The following is a 16,571-nucleotide window of genomic DNA, read 5'->3' as shown; positions in this document are numbered from 1 at the left end:
ATGGCGGCAAGGGAAAGTGTAAACAGCCACCAACTTGATGTCGAATCTGTCGTCAACCGCTGGCTGGTGGACTATTATGCGTTTCTGGCGCTGGAGTTGTTTGAAAAGGAGCAATACGTGGACTTCTGTGGCATTATAGATGTAATCGACTGTAAGTAACAAACTGCCTCCCAGCTTTTGGCTTCTTGCCCGCTAAGCTATGTTAGACTTAGGTTAGCTAAACTTTAGCTCATTGTATCCGACCAACTTTGGCGTTACCCGACTGTTTTATTTACTGCATGTGAACTGTCCTAAGAGGTCTTACTGGCCAGTTTTGACTTGGGCTTCATGCTCGTCAGCGACAATATTATAAATATTACTCGTCTACAGGTAGCTAGCTAAGCCTTAGTCCTGTTTGTGACTGCCTTAATTAACGATAGTCTGTGGAGGACAGTCCCAGAAGGTCCCATAGAAAAGCTCAGAGAAGCTGTTTTACATTTGCAAAACCAACCAGTTAGCCCCCATCCTTAAAGTCTCTTCTTTTGCTAAACCGAAAAATACTGTTTGAAAAGTCTACCGATAAAGCATATAGTGTAATACTCTTTGTTTGTCGTCCGTCAGGTTATGTGTCGTGTATGTACTGGAGTTTCTACACAAACGGATAAATAAAGTTATTTTGGTTGGCTTAGTCATTAGACTGGAAGCAGCAGTTGATACAAGTGGCATGAAATGTGCAAACTGTCCTTGATTAAGCTCAATATTTTTTGAAGGCGAACTGTTTGGTCTAATTTATCTTTTTTTATAAGCACAGCAGTTCAGACAGTGATTAAAATGTTATCCTAAAATGAGTTTTTTAAATGCGGAAAAATGAATGTCATACATTTTGTCAAGTTAAAGTCAATCAATTAAAGTAGTCTATGTGTTGATTATCAGTTTGATTTGAAGTGTCCTTACTGGGTGCGCAGGGGTGAATACATTATTAGGCAAGGAGACCACAGAGTGTGATTTTTTTTTTATTTACTATCTGAACGTGTATTTTTTTTTTAGGGGAAATGACAAGCCTATTTGTTGTCTTGTTACAGGTCTCTTGGCTCGTCCTTGGGAGCCCACTGATGCCATCATAACAAAGATTCTAGTATTGAGGTTTCTCTCACGGATAAAAGACGGGGAAAGGCTTGGTGAGATCAACATAATTGCATTCATCATGGCACATCTCATTAACTTTGTCAACCAACAATGTGTATTGTTGGGGATTTAATTTGGCTGCATCTATGTGTACAATTTTCTATCTGAGCATAGTAGATAAACTACTTGGAAAATACAGAAGCATAATATTTACTTGCCTACCAGTAAGTAAAAGGGGGTGTGTAATTATTCACATAATTTGCAGTTTGATTGCATGTATTATGGTAATTTCACAGTTACATACATTTTCAGTACAATGTGACATTGCCTGATTATGTCTGGCAACACATTTCAGTGTTTTTTGACCCATTTTGAGTTGTTTAACAAAGAATGAAAATCAATACCAGATTTGGTGACAAACATATTTCAACCAAATGTCTGTTCACTTGATTCACTACATATTTTGACTTGTGTCATACTGACAGATGTGAAATGATATAATGCATCGTTACAACCCAACTGTAAAACCAAATTCAAGTTCTTTTAAAACAGTGAGCATACATCGAATTCTACTAGCATATTGTGACCTTAACACTGCAATGAATATTGCTTTGTCTTTGCTTACAGACATTTCATTTGGGCCTGACCAGTCATTGAGTCCTCTGGAATCAGCCTTAATGTTGCTGGTAAAGATAAGCCAGAAATTCAGTATTCCACCACAGGATTTCGAGAATGTATGCACTTCACTTAAAGAGATGGTAAGTGTTTTTTTAAAACCATCTTTGTTATCTGCTGACACAAAGGCACACAAATACTCATGTTAAATCAAAAGCTATGATTTAAATGATGATGCGAACCACTGTGTGTGTGTGTGTGTGTGTGTGTGTGTGTGTGTGTGTGTGTGTGTGAGAGAGAGAGAGAGAGAGTGTGAGAGAGAGAGCACGAGAGAATACATCAGTTCATGCTAGCTAAGCATCAAAATACACAAATAAGCTAGACTTGTTTCATCAGATTTGATTAACTAATAATTTTTTTTTATTTCTATCTTCAGATGGTGGAGATTTTCATTAAGAACAATGAGTTTGACAAAGCAAAAGAGGTGCTGAACAAACACTTTACCACACGAATGGTTGGCAAGGTGAGTTAAGTAACCAGAGCAGCATGTTCACTCAATAACTCCATATTTCCAGTGAGTCAAGTCAGCGTTTAACTTCCTCTCTCTTGGTCATTGCTGTCACACTGTCAGTGCATTGTTATCAAAAAGTTGCAGTGTCCATTGTGAGTAAAATAATTATGTGACAATATTACAATGAATAAAAGTTAATAAGTTAGAAGTATATTTTCACTACTAGGTAAAATACTTAGTGAAACAGATTACTTTGAAACAAGAAGGTTGTATTTCTACTGCTTACCTTGTGATTGTCACAACAACAGCAGATGATGGAGATGCTGTGCTGTCTGAACCTTTTTTATTTGGACACAGCTGCTACAAACCAAATATGTGTTGGCAGATCGTCGACATAAGCGGCGTGTGCTGTTTCACTCGTGCCTGAATTTAATTCTTGATTTTTAGTTTAATTGTGTGCATGCCATGTGCTTCACATAACTGAATGTCTGTGTTCTCTGTAGAGAGCCATATTCATGGGTCTCATTAATCACAAAAGTAAAGCACATGAAGTCATCGAGCAAATCGACTTCAAACAGTTCAAGGAGGAGATGTTGGCCTTTTGTCACAGGCTCTGCCTAATCAATGTTCCCTTTCTCCACAAGGTATGTTGCTAAGTATTAATCACAAAATATGCAGTGAAACTTTGATTTTAGCTTTCTTTATGTTGAGGCATTTCGGCTGCAAATGGGCATGAATGATTGAATATTTGGGTTTGAGATTTTATTGCCCTTTTATGCTGATTTGTCAACAACACTAATTTTCTGATTACAACAAAAGCTTTTTAGAAGCGTATTTAATTGTTAAACAATCATGAGTCCTCTTCAGACTTTGAAAACCTTTTCATATGAGTTCAATAAGAAAGCCTTAACATTTGTTCAGCCAGTCCACAGATACAACACTGTTGATTTGTTGGTGAAGTACCTGTCTTTATACGTATTTTGTGTTTTTGGTTTGTGTATGTGTAACAGGCTGCCAAACAGCTTGTTGATAAAATACTTACGGAACCAGACGACATGACTGCTGGACCTGATGAGCAAGACGAGCCGGGCCCGTCCTCTAGTCCACAAATAATCGACGTCCGTTTTGTACCATGGTAGGCTCGCTCTCCCTCTCTGTTCATTTCAAACAGACTCATCATTACTGTTTAACTACAAAATTGCCAAAGCAGTACGGCCTCTGTTAAGTCACGTAACATCATATGACACTGCCCCTCATTGGACTGCGTAACAGCAGTGGCAAAAGGGCCCCTTTACAGTTTGAAAATCTGACACAAAAATTCTCACACTGTTGTGTCTCCAGATCTTGTCCCCACCGCCTTCCTTTCTTTATTTTTAGTTGGCTGATCTCTGAGGGAGGCCAAGGCATCACTGACATCAGAATCTGCCACAATTAAGCTTTAATTATTAACTTTATTAATACCCTGATACCCACCATTAGGATCTACGCTAACCACATTTAGTACCCATATAACCATATATTTTTACTTTGCCCACCATATCCAAGCACAGTATTTGATTGAAAAATATTTATGGGTACTTAGTTACAACTGGTGTGGTCAGGGCTCCAGGCAGGAATGTTTCCAGTACATTTTTATGGGAACACTTCTTATTCTAAGCTTCTAATATGATGACTGGCGACCCCTCTTATTCTCTGGCCCAAATACTCTGTTCAATCTCTTTTTCTTGCCTCTATCTTATCTTCCAGTATACATACAATTATCCAGAGGACCAGGCTGGAGGCAGCCTACAGGGCTTTGGCTGCAGGTCCAGATGAGAGAACATTTGCTCAGCTGGAGGAAGAAGTGGAGGAAGAGGAACAGGCAAGAAGAGAAGATCTTTCTCTGCACCTCTCACCTACTCCCAAGAAGAGTACCATGCAGGACTCGGAGAAGGATAGGCGATTTCAGAGAGACTCGGGCAGCCCCATGGAGGCTTCCCCAGCAGACCAACCTCCACAAACTGATGCTGCTCCTCAAACACAGGCAGGTTCACTCTCAAAGACACCCTCAGTGCTGAGGAACAGGCGGCTTTTCACTGTGGCACGTCTGGTGGTCGAGCCGGACAGCCAGGGGAGTTCGCAGTGCACAACGTCCTCACAGGAACTGGAGGCTGAAGTCAGAACAGAAGAGCCACGACTGCCACCGCCACTGGCTATACCCAATGAAGAAGACCTGCAGAACCCAGTAACAGACAAAGAGGTTCCCAAACCCACACGGACGTGCTCCAGACGAGCCAACAAAATGTGCAGCAGGTAAATATACTTTTTGGCTGTTTTTAGAAGTCACTTTTTACAAGGTGATCCCAGAATTTGTATACTGTTTTTACATGAAAATTATATTCATTTTTACATGAAGTTAGGGGTACCCTGATCAATTAAATGGCGATCAGAATACTGTTGCAGAGATAGCTTACAAATGACACTTTTAAAAAATGTCATTAAACAGGCAAGTCAATAAATGTTGCTCAAACTGTGTTTTCACTGCCTGAAGCTGCTCCATCACACAGGCCTGTTTCTGCCTAGCCTCACAATTGGTTGCGATGATGGTTTTTACTGTAGTGATGTCTCAAGATGTTGTCAGGCAGGCAGTATCTCTGAGGGACTGTCAGCTGAGGGCTGGAGGCTTGTCTGAGCGTATTATAAGCCAACAGAGTCAAAAGTGCAAGGTGTAACAGTGCAACTGCATGTGATACAGAGCACTCATTAAAATGACCCTAGTTCTGAAATAAATAACTAGTATGATGGGGTAACAGAATTTATTGTGAATTTTATAGGGATATTCTGTGCGTTCTAAGTACGAATATGAATTACATTAAAAATATATCTTACACCTGCTCTTGTATAGCACATTTCATTATGAGTAGGCTGAGTGTGGGCCTGTATTGCTCTGTGAGTGTCCGGCACTAAAGCTGCTTGTTTTGTCATCCAGAGCCTCAACTAGTTTGGCAGAGATGTCAGCAGACAGTGAGGAGGAGCCCCCTGGCTGTGTGGCCAATGGGGAAACTTGTGTGGGAAAACTCCATAACCAGTCCAACAGTTCACTCAGCAGGTGAGTCCAGATGTACAGTATCACCTCACGTATTTAGGCCTATTATCATATCGTAATGTTGAGCCATGTTAATTGTGTTGCAGACTGATGAAGCTCGAGCCTTGAGACTTCACTAGGAATAGTGTAAGCAAAAGAGAAAGTATTTGCTGTGTTGTGATTTGGATGATCTAATAGTAAGAGGTTGCCTATTCCAAAGTTTATGGTTAAAGACGGCAAATGCAAGGTCTTCATTTTAAGCGGGGATCTGGGGACATCAAGTAGACACTGGTTAGCAGACTGTTGTGCCTGATGATTGTTAATATCAAGATTTTCATAGTTTATTCTAAGCATCTCTGATAGCCAATGAAGTTTTTGTTTAAATTTACCTTACAGTGAGGTAGGTAGCTTTAAGCGTCAGTGTTGTTGCTTTAGTTAGTTAGTTGGTGGTTGTTTCCACTTAATGGCATCTGGAAGAAAATGTAATCTTTTTGTCCTTTTTACACATTGTGCAATTACTTTGACAGTTGAAAACATGGTCATTGAATTTGACAGACAAAGAGCAAAGCATGATTTTAGTCAAAGCAGATCTCTCCTTTTCTGGACAATGCTTTGACTTTGAGTCTCAACTATCATCATGCAGAAACTCCACTAAGGCAAAGCAGTCATCATCAGACAGTGACCAACAGGAGTCGCCGGCTTCCTGTAAAACCCCAGTGAGGAAACCTCGTAAACAACTGGCCAGCGACCCTCTCAGCAAGCAAGTCCAAATACAGTGTTCATTTCATGTCACTGTTGGTTAACGATTCAAGGATAAACTTGATGAACTTTTTTTTTTTAATGCAGGGATCCAGGTAATACAGGTTACATCTGTATCACAGACTCTTCATTGGACAGCTCACCCAACCTGTTCCCTCTTCACCCCGTGCCTCAAACGAGCTCCACCCCTCACAAGGACTCTGCTCAAAACGAAGGTCCTTCCCATTCAAAATGGTGAGTAAAGCAGCGGCTTTAGCTAAGAATGGATTGACTCACCTGTTGTGAATGAATTCTAACATAACGTTTTGTTTTTTTTAAAGAATGGAAAATCTACCCGTTTACCAGGTTTAGAAGATAATTTATGTACTTTTTTTGTCACTGATTAATGCACATTTTCAAAGTCACAAAGTTGACATATGTATTTGTTTCCCTCCGAGTATTCATTCTAAAAGTCACACAAAAGTTACACATATTGATGACTTATCTATAGAAATGTACTTACTGGAAAGATATTTCATACTCTCTTCGCTACAAACACACACCAAAATTCCATCCAGCATATTTAAATAACTGCTCTAAAATAATTTAATATGTAGCCCTTGTTTGTGTTTCACAGCTATTTATCAATGACTGTTATGAATCAGGGTGGCAAGCATTAAAAACTCTTGTTCATAGGAAACAGCTGTACAGTAGTGCAAAGGAGAGTAAGGATACATGGAGCGATGAAGAGTCGTATTTCACCTCCAGAAAGAAGAGCGGTAATATTTCATCAAATATCTGCTTAAATCCATTTGTGAAAATGCTTGTTCATGCATTCATGTAATATATTTTTGTTTTTCCCAAAGCATCGCACAACGAGAGCACCATTTCAAATTCAGGCCACAGAAAGAGGGTACGTATAATAAGACTTGCATTTGTAATATTCAAAAGTCAAAAATGAAGAGAAAGTTGTTGTCTGTATTGGGCTGGTTTGTCAGAGCAGCAGAAAGCTGAGTAACCTCATGTTCCTGTTGTGTTGCAGAAGTGGACTGAGAGTGAGACTCAGAAGTTGAAAGAGGGCGTCAAAAAATTCGGCGAGGGCAACTGGAGTAAGATAAAGGCATATTACTCCTTCAGGGATCGAACAAATGTCAACCTGAAGGACAGATGGAGAACACTGAAGAAGTTGAATATGATCTGAACGTTCAAGACAAGTTCCAATGGACTTGATGCCTCAAGATAGAGAATGTTTGTTTTTTCCACATTAATTTCTTGGTTCCTAGTACGGGTTATACCTCTGCACAAGCCAGTCTTTCCCATCCATTTTCTGCTTTAATCATGTTTTGATTGTTGTACAGTTTAATATCCTGACTTTCTAGTTCATTAAATTTTCATGGTTAAATTTGAGGCATTAGTTGTCCCTTTTTATTCCTGTAAAAAAACTGCAATGGTGTCTTGATTCATGCATTTTCACTGCAGCCGTATGTACAGTAGCAAATTCATAAAAGACTCAAATAAATACAAAGACATGGATTTATTTGAAAGATGACATTTACAAAAGAAAACAAAAGCATTCCCCTTCATTTTGATAAGATTTGACTCAGTGAAGGGGAGTATCAGGAGGCTCAGACAAGGGAATCCTGTAGATGGCAGATTAGCATATCCCAAAGAGAATCAATAGAGGACTTTATCAGTCCCTAGACTGTGCAGTGGAAATGTGGGCTGACTGTAACATCTGCTATTAAGGTGCCCTTAAATCCCACCACTTCTCTGTTAAAAGGGAACAGCTGTTCTGGGCGTGAATGTTACTGGGTATGAAATGGGTTAAGAAAAGGGGCATTTGACAGTCCAGCTGTTGATGCATAGTTATGTTAATGTGTCTTCATTCCTAATGAACTCTCCCACATCAGCCTGGTGGAAGACTACGATGGACATGGGGTCCACTCGCCGACATTCCTGGGTAGACTTCGCTGCCACTCCGAACCCCTGAGAAATAAGACGCATAACTGGTTCAGAAATCCCCTCGATGAACAAGGACAAAGATCAAAATCTGTTTTACTAGTTAAACTTAATGACTAGCAAATATGGTATTCTGAACTTTTGGTAATTGGAGTGTGTGCAGATATATTCAATTCAGGAATGATGCATTGTTGTGAAGAAATGCAGCTGACAGCACACCACAGCTTCTTGTAACATCTCAGTGCAGAGTATGCTCGTGTGTGCAGCATGTTAACTATCCCATGTGCACTCAACATTTTGCAGCACGAGTTGCCCCAGTGGGAATATAAACCCTTGACGGTGCACTGTGAGCGCTACCCTCAACCACATGAGTAATACAGCATCAGTTACAAAACTTACCAGGGGCACGTCAGACATGGAGTAGACCACAACTCCCTGGTACTGCATAGTGTTTTCAGTGATTCTCCCAAGCCCAGATTTTAACACATGGTTCCCATAGAGGAAAGACTGCTCTGCTCCAGGTTTCACCCACACCTTGAACTGAAGACAGAAAAGCTTCAAGTTATTCATACATGCAAGACTTACATTTTAACTAACTACAATATTGCATTAAACTTCAAGACAGCTTCAAATACATCCATATAATTAATAGCCACGTGTGTGTGTGTGTGTGTGTGTGTGTCTTGGCAACCTAGTTACTGCAACTGTAGCTTTGGTCAACAAGTTTACATTATTGAAGTGATGCACATCAAAAGTCAAAATGTCTGCTGTGAGGCCTGTAGGTATGCCGCTGCTGTTCTGACACATGGCTCATCAACACAGCATCTGCACACGCCAGTTCTTACTGGCACACGCCTCTAATGGAAATACATGACTGCTGTGTTCAACTGACAGGCCACTCTTACCATTATAAAAATAAATAGGGACATTTGACATAATAGCCATTGGCATCTAGTATAATGTTATGGCATGAGCTACCAGTTTAACACAATCCAAGTGGCACGCCGTCGTAAAAATCAGAATGAACAGGTGGAGAGTGGTATCTGCCAGTGTGACATGCTGCTTACAGGTGTCATATGCCAGTAGATCAACAGTGGAGCAGCACTAAGGACTGATATGTACAACTGAACCATGAGGGTGGCCTGTCATTAGCCACTTATGATCTCTGCATCACTCCAGAGTTCACGGCTCTTCCTGTAGGCTTCTCAGAGACTCTGACAGACGATCCCTTTGACATCAATTCAAATTGGGGCTCTGCTGAAAAGGACGCACCACTTCACTACATGTTTGGATTGCCTCACTTCCTCATTGCATCTCTTAACCCAACCTCCACTTGTAGGAGCTGAGGAGAGAGGAAGGGATGTAAATGATGGAAGCAAAGATACAAATAATAAAAAAATGTGCACCCATAGTCACCTTTGCATAGGGCGCCAGGAAATCCAGAGCTGTGATGTGCAGGCGGAACTTGATGGTCTTTGTGAACTTTCCAAAACATGTTCCCACTGACACGAGCTTGTCCCGGGAAATGTTTGTGGCCAACTTAAGAATTTTCTCACTGTGGAGAGAAAACGATGATATCTGAATTTCTCGATGTAGAAGTATTGATCGATACCAACACATGCGTGGTCATTTATCCTGGATTACCTCATGTAGTACACACGGTCATTTTGCAGTCTGAAACAGTAGGTTCCGTCAGGTCGGTCCACTAGAAGTTTTATGTTTTCACCGATGCTGTTGTGGGAGAAAAGACGTGGATCACATACACACACACATATAGGCTAACAAGGATGCTAACATGCTTGGTCAAACATGAATCTTAAGGGACTAGCAAAAATATCCTCTAAGTTTTCTTACTATTTCGACAGCTTCTCGAACATCGTTTTCGTCTCTTCGTCTGTTAGTGGCCTCATCTTGAGTATTTAAAAGCAACTTTTATCAGCGAATACTTAGTATCTCCTGTGAGAAACGTGAAAACGTGGGTCAACACCGGAAGCGGTCACACTCTATAACGGAAGTCAGTTGACGTCTTCCGCGAGCTCAGTTCCTGATTTTTTTTTTTTAGCATTCTTTAGCTTTCAGTCGATCGTACGTTTTTACTCCGGCAAACCGCCCGCCATCTGGTAAGTTTATTCACCTAAAATTACAATAACTCTTGGAAATGGGTTTACCCTATAGCCGGTAAACAGTAACGTTAATAGCCATTTGTGTAACATTTCGTTTTTGTTGAACATTGAAGTCACACTTTCGAAAATGGGCTCAGTTAGCCTAGTTAGCCAGCTGTCAGTGGAAAAAAACACGGACCTGCTGCTATTGGCGAACTAGGGAACGTTAGCTTGTGGGCTAACTCTGTTAGCAGCTGATAATGCTAACGCTGATCCGCTGCAGGCAACGACCCCGCTCTACTAAAGCAATTCAAATGAAATCAATTGTGAAACACTGGGATGTCATCAGTGACTGCATTGGGTTGCACCCGGTTGTGGGTTAAGCTCGGACCTCGCCGTGTGAGGTGAGGAGTCTTTGCCGCAGCGGTGCGAAGTTACATAACGCTAATTTGTTTGTAAATACTGATTACGTTCGTGTAATCCGAGATCAGAGGCAGAGTAAGTAATCTTTTTAGGGATCTCAACAGTCATGAAGATCAACATTAAGCACCTCTGCACTCTCTGGCACCTGATACTGTGATTCACCTGTAGGGAGTGCACAGTAACAGCTCAATGTCAGCGCTGTGTGATGTCAGCCAGAGTCACATATTAGGAAATCTACTTTGTCAGCGAGCTCTTTGCGTTTGGCAGATCATTTGATCCTACTGTTACCTCCTGTCTGACAGCAATAATGGCTGGAAAAGAAATGCCTGATCCTGTTTTTCTGATGCTGCCAAGTAAAGTTATACACAGCAAAACCATTATATTCACTGACACGACACCTCTCGAAATACCCGATCCTGCTGCAGTTCAGTAATACTTTACTTAAATATTAACTTAAAAGCCTTTGTTCCTGATAAATAAAGCACTAAAATTTGGCATAGCCGTAAAAGTCAATTAATTCCATGTTGCCTCCAAACACAGCTTACCCGCTACATTTCTTCTGTTATTTTTGTGTCTTCCAAGTAGAAGACATGTTTCCTTTTTAAAAGTCATCATTTGGAGATCCTGTAATTGTTTCTCGCCTATGATATAGGACATTTAGCAGTCATGCAACATAAAATGTTAAGTAGTAACACCATAGACTTTTCCAGTCATTTCGTCAGATGATGCTCTATGTTATTACATTTTCTTGTGTGACCCGTTGGTGAAATAAGCCTCCACATTATTTCAGCTTCAGGGAGATATTAATTAAAATGGCTACTTTATCAAGGCTGCAGTGCCAATAAGGGCATGATGAACACTGATCAGTGAACATGGAAGGTTATAATCAAATGCTTTCTTGTTTACCACAAGAGATGACGTACAAAAAGAAAAGTGATCACTTTGACAACTTGTGTTTTATAGTAGGTGACTGCTCAGGATGCCACATTGAAACTCACAGTACACACTGACCCAATTTGTACAACATGTTTCTTTAGATTTCCGTGTCAGAATACCTGTTAAGTGTAAACAGTAAATGTCTATAACAGCAGTTATTTTTTTAAAGTAAATACACAAATAAATATGAAATAGAAGTATTTTTCATTAGAAGAGCTATACATACACCAATGTCCCTGCTTCTAGGTTTGACCTCATTAACAGTGGGTGTTCCCGGAGGAGAACTATGGCACGCTAGGCACAAAACTGGCTACTTAATCAACCATTTAAACTACTTTTCACTACAAAATATTGCTATCAGGCGGTATACAGCAACTTTTATTCAGGAAAATTTGACCAGTGCCTTCCAAGAAGGTGCCCACAAGTCACTAATTCAAATCTATGATTGTTTGACAGGAAAAACAAGGTGTAGACATTATGGATAACCTTGACAACAATGACTCATTTGTCATTGTATGTCAGTATTTAAATCAAACTTTTTGTATTTTTCTACACCTTTCTCGTGTTGACAGGAGAGTGCTGCCCCGTGTTGGGAGAACAGTTCTTGTGCCAACGGTTTACCCCAGGATAAACCAGTGGTCGGCGTCTGTCATCAGTTTCCGGCGTGTGTTTGCGGCTCTGGTAACACAGAACAGGAAGACAGACGCAGAGAGACGTCTGAAGTGAGAGAGGAAATTGCTGTGGCTTCTTCATCTGCCTCAGAATGACTGAGTTCTGGGTTTGTTTCAGCTGCTGCATTGCAGAGCAGCCACAACCTGTGAGTATGAAAATAACTTGGGAGACAAATTGATTGGCTCAATTTTTAATGTGGCTGCCTTGTTTTAAAGTGGGTTGCGTTTCAGATTAGAATATAGGTTAATAAACAGAGCAGTATTCTCTGGTGAACATTCACTATTCCTAGATAAAGTTCCTTTTAAAAACTGTCGTGCCTGACAAAAGAAATATTACATCCTCTTTTTATTGTAGATTAAATAAGAACGTGGCAGGGCCTCCAGCTAACCACATCCCGCTGTCTGACACGACACTTGCTTAGATTCAAAAAGGTTTATATTGTAATAGCTAACAACCAGTTGTGCCTCATTGTAGTCAGTCAGCCAGTCTGTCTACTAAGAGATAAGATAAAAGGGTTCGTGACTGGCGACCTGTCTCAGTTGTAGTTCTACAGCACAGGTCCACTGCTTATGAAACAAAGTTTTAGAAGGTAAACAGGAAAGGGATGAGTAGGCTGTGTTTCCACCCTCACTGACTAGTAATATTACCATTAATATATTTAGAATGATAAGACTGGTGATGTTTAGGTTTAAAGAAAGTTTGTTTATGTTACTCGTTTTCAGAAACGGCGGCGACGGATCGATCGCTCCATGATCGGGGAGCCAACAAACTTTGTTCACACCACACATGTAGGCTCGGGGGACATGGGCCTGGGTTTGGCATCAGTAAGTTTTATGTCCTCCTTATTGAATATTCAGCCAACAGAGGTATAGCATACATGCGGTTTCAGTCAACTAACATGGACACCGTGATGTTTGTAGGTGGACCTGGTGCAGGCCCAGATGAAATCTAAAGGGGGTTACGCGCATGGAGGGTCTGAAGGTTCTCAGTTGTAACAAGGTGAGAGATACTTTTTCATCCCTTAGTGGAACTGATATTCAACCACAACATTTTCACTACCCCAGTGCGTACAAGCCCAGCTTAGACATGTTTTATGGAAATAGCTATCTGTGGCTGGTAAAAGGGTTTGTTTTTGAAGGAAATTGTTATTTAAAATGGATTTTACATGTCAAACTGAAAAATATTCAAAAATTATCTTCTGCAATATTTAACAGAGCAGTGAAGCATTCTTAGTAAACACTTGTAGCTTTAACACGTTTGTTATTGATGAGAAACAGAACTTTAACATATACCACTAGGAGTCGTTGACTTGTCTCCACCCATGCGGTGTCATAACAAGTGACGGTAAGTCATGCTTACACACAACAGCAAGCTGGCCTTATGTGGCTTTGAAAGGAAACTGGTGAAATGCCTCATAGCACATACTTGGCCTGTGCTGTATACAGTCATGTTTTATTGGAGGAACTCATCCCTCCCTCCCATGAAGGGATGACTGTCCTTTTTGCTCTTGATTAGCTCTGTAGTGCTGATAACCACTTCCATGTTCCTTGTGACAGTCACTCAGCTGTCACTAAAATGATGAGCATTTGTATGTTGAGTTTTTTTTGTACATTTAGTTTTGTCCTTTGTTTTTCATTGCTTTCTGCTGACCTTAGGCAACTGGTTAACTGTTAATGTTCCCCCCTGCCTTCTTTTTAAACTCCCACTGGATGTTGCCATGGTCGCCTTTGCTGTTCATTTTTGCCCCCCCGTCACTCTTTCTCCCCGCACTTTGACATCAGATTTGATAGTAAACTTCTATGATTTTGGGCTTAACTCACCCCTCCTATCGGTAGCATTTGAGATCCTAACATTTGTTCCATTTCTTTCCCCCCGCAGCCCTTCACAGTCTTGTGGAAACTACTGTTGTTGATATGAGGAAGCATTTTCAAAAAGCAGTTCTGTCTGTAATGGACGCAGGACCAAAAGATGAAACTACTGCTTTTCCATAATGTTGTATATATTTTTATTTTCCATTCCTTTTTTTTTTTAATGAAAGCACTGCTATCCATTTGCTGCCATACTGTTGCACTGTAAAGAGTAACTGTTAAGAGTAGATAAGAGGGTTTAGAAAGCTCATAATCTCAGTCAGACGTATGCTTGTGTGTATGCATGAGGAAAATAGTTTCATTTGCTGTTATAGCTCATTTGGATGCCTGTATTTATTCTCTGATTTGTTAACGGACCTCATGGTGGCTGGGCCACGCTGGAGATTTGGAACATTCAGTTTCCTTCTTTATTCTCAGAGGTTTATCAAAGGACAGGTAGAGGTAGCAAGGCAAAAAGCGACATGTTCATTGTTTTATTCTGAGAAATACTCATGATTCTCTGAGTTGCTTTCAGGGTTGAAGATTGCTGTCTTGTAATAAACTTGAAATGAGTAGAGTACACTGGATCATACATTGTACACTCACACTTGCTTAGGAATTTCGCATTGATTTCAACTGTTTTTTTATACTCATTTAGATTGAACCATATAGAATTTTAATAAACTATGAACTTCCTAATCTGCCTTCTGAAGTCATGTTCGTTATTTGTTTTCATTAGTGTCGAATACTGAGCTTAGTGGTTTCAAGATTCTTGTTTATATATATATCTTTTTATTTTTTTTTTTATTCGTCTTTTCGAGGCTTGTGTACAGTAGACTAAGAGTTAAACTTGGAAGTAACCAAATCACCACTGCAAACACCGCCACAAATGTGGGTCAGGTTTGATACAGTCAGCAGTGTTCTCAAACCTGTAGTTAACTACTGTATGGCCATTATAAATTAGTTGTAACTGCTGTTCCTTTCTCCCAGCACAGTTTGTGTTACACATTATGTCTTCTTAGAGTATTTCTCTTGGCATAAAATCATTTTTCACTTTTTTCGGCTGACTCGCCCATAATCTTGTCCCTCCAGAGAGTTTCGATTGACGTCTTAGAGCTGACAGACAGCTACTAAATGGCATTCAACCTTAATGTGACCCACCTTTGTAGCAGTGTGTATGATTAAGTTGCTTCAGTGTTTGAAGATGTTTTCATGTGATGTTAACATTTTTGTCAAAAACATTTAAAAGTACAAAAGGTATTAAATCCCCTTCTGACCCAATATGGACATTTAATTGAAAGTTATTCCCAGTTTGTCTGTTTGTGCAAAAGTTGACCCTCCATTTTCAAGGAGATCGAATTAAAATAAGCACAACTCTTATTGCCTGATTACACTGGTTGTCAGTCGTGTTAGTGATCAGACTAGAGTTAATGTCCTTTCTTGTTAATGACTGACTGCTACTTTTTCATCCATCAGTATTGTCATGTGTAGTCCAAATTTCTGATCCAGGCTCCATTGAAGATACCTTGATGAAATCTTTTGCAGATAGTGATAGTGACAGAGCATGCATGGCCCCTTCTTGGAGTCTATAGTGTTCATCATGTACATACTGCTCATCGCTTGTAACAATGATTTATAAATCAAAAAGTCAAAGGTGTCGAGCTAACCAGCAGGCCTGGATCTATTAATACAGGTGGTTATTTGTCCACTGTGTACATCGTATGATTTACTATTCCAACAACAGAATGTGGTTGTATTATAAGTCAAGCGACAGTCTGTGTATATTGGTGTTAAATGAGTGCTTTTGTCATACTATTTATGATACAAGAATGAAATATTGGTGTTGGTGCCAGGCAACATAAAATACCTGATAGAGAATACCTAATGGATGTAGTAATATCTTATCATTTACGGCCTTAAACCCACTTTCCAGACATCCACCAACAGATTTAATAATGTGATTCATTGGGCTGAAATATTGTCACAGATCTCATCTGTTCCTCTTTAAATGTTTCTGTAGTAATTCCTGTGTGAAAAGAGATCCACGTACGTGTAGACTAGTTCGTTTTTTTTTTTTCCAGCTCTGGGCTAGATGCTGTAGTATGTGCAGACATACCAGGATTGCAGTATATTATGTGACCAGCAGGCTGTGCTAGTGGACTGGTTGAATGTGATTTAAAAAAAAAAAAGTTTCCTTATGGGATTCCTGTCATAGGACTTATTTTATGATGATACTGTAAATACGTAACATAAAAGTAATGGATCCATGGTTTCTGTGTATTCAGGGTCATACATATTTTGGTTACTTTTCTCGTATAGCCTTCCTGTGAAGGTTTTTGTTTTTTTGTTTCTCAGGAACTGCCTGATATGTAGTTCCCACTTTAAGGGAAATTCATCTGTCTTTTTTTCTGCATTTTTCACAATAAAAAAGTAGAAATAAATGTTCTATGTTGATGTTTGACCAACTGTGTGTGTGTTCCATGTTTTCACTTCAGGCCAAAACCCCACATCTATGGGGTGAGCTCACTTGTCTGAAGTAAAAGCACCAATACAACAATGTAAAAATACTCCACTACAAGTAAAAGTCCTGCTGTCAATAT

The 16,571-nt window shown here is 40.0% G+C and overlaps 3 protein-coding genes across 4 annotated transcripts; 2 read left to right on the top strand and 1 right to left on the bottom strand.

Moving 5' to 3' along the window:
* Nucleotides 1-7,433, top strand: terfa (telomeric repeat binding factor a). Its single transcript, XM_070908169.1, has 13 exons — nt 1-151; nt 1,062-1,157; nt 1,732-1,862; nt 2,156-2,242; nt 2,734-2,874; nt 3,241-3,365; nt 3,977-4,522; nt 5,199-5,318; nt 5,938-6,054; nt 6,141-6,287; nt 6,729-6,811; nt 6,899-6,945; nt 7,075-7,433. The coding sequence occupies exons 1-13, from the start codon at nt 1-3 to the stop codon at nt 7,231-7,233; spliced, it is 1,950 nt and encodes a 649-aa protein (XP_070764270.1). The 3' UTR covers nt 7,234-7,433.
* A 137-nt stretch (nt 7,434-7,570) lies between these two features.
* On the bottom strand, nt 7,571-9,976 carry nip7 (NIP7 nucleolar pre-rRNA processing protein). 2 transcript variants are annotated; one of them, XM_070908896.1, is made up of 5 exons: nt 9,846-9,976; nt 9,636-9,722; nt 9,408-9,546; nt 8,391-8,531; nt 7,571-8,018 (listed from the first exon to the last, which is right to left on the bottom strand). In XM_070908896.1, exons 1-5 carry the CDS (start codon nt 9,899-9,901, stop codon nt 7,899-7,901), a joined length of 543 nt encoding a protein of 180 aa, XP_070764997.1. In that variant the 5' UTR covers nt 9,902-9,976; the 3' UTR covers nt 7,571-7,898. The 2 variants fall into 2 exon arrangements, with proteins under 2 accessions (XP_070764997.1, XP_070765005.1); XM_070908904.1 differs by lacking the exon at nt 8,391-8,531.
* A 63-nt stretch (nt 9,977-10,039) lies between these two features.
* On the top strand, nt 10,040-14,674 carry cdc42se2 (CDC42 small effector 2). Its single transcript, XM_070907032.1, has 5 exons — nt 10,040-10,111; nt 12,025-12,269; nt 12,847-12,948; nt 13,045-13,123; nt 14,003-14,674. The coding sequence occupies exons 2-4, from the start codon at nt 12,216-12,218 to the stop codon at nt 13,117-13,119; spliced, it is 231 nt and encodes a 76-aa protein (XP_070763133.1). The 5' UTR covers nt 10,040-10,111; nt 12,025-12,215; the 3' UTR covers nt 13,120-13,123; nt 14,003-14,674.
* Nucleotides 14,675-16,571: the final 1,897 nt, after the last annotated feature.

The sequence above is a fragment of the Enoplosus armatus genome, chromosome 1, assembly GCF_043641665.1.
Source record: "Enoplosus armatus isolate fEnoArm2 chromosome 1, fEnoArm2.hap1, whole genome shotgun sequence".
Classification (NCBI taxonomy): Eukaryota; Metazoa; Chordata; class Actinopteri; order Centrarchiformes; family Enoplosidae; genus Enoplosus; species Enoplosus armatus.
This window is presented reverse-complemented; position numbering and strand designations above follow the sequence as displayed.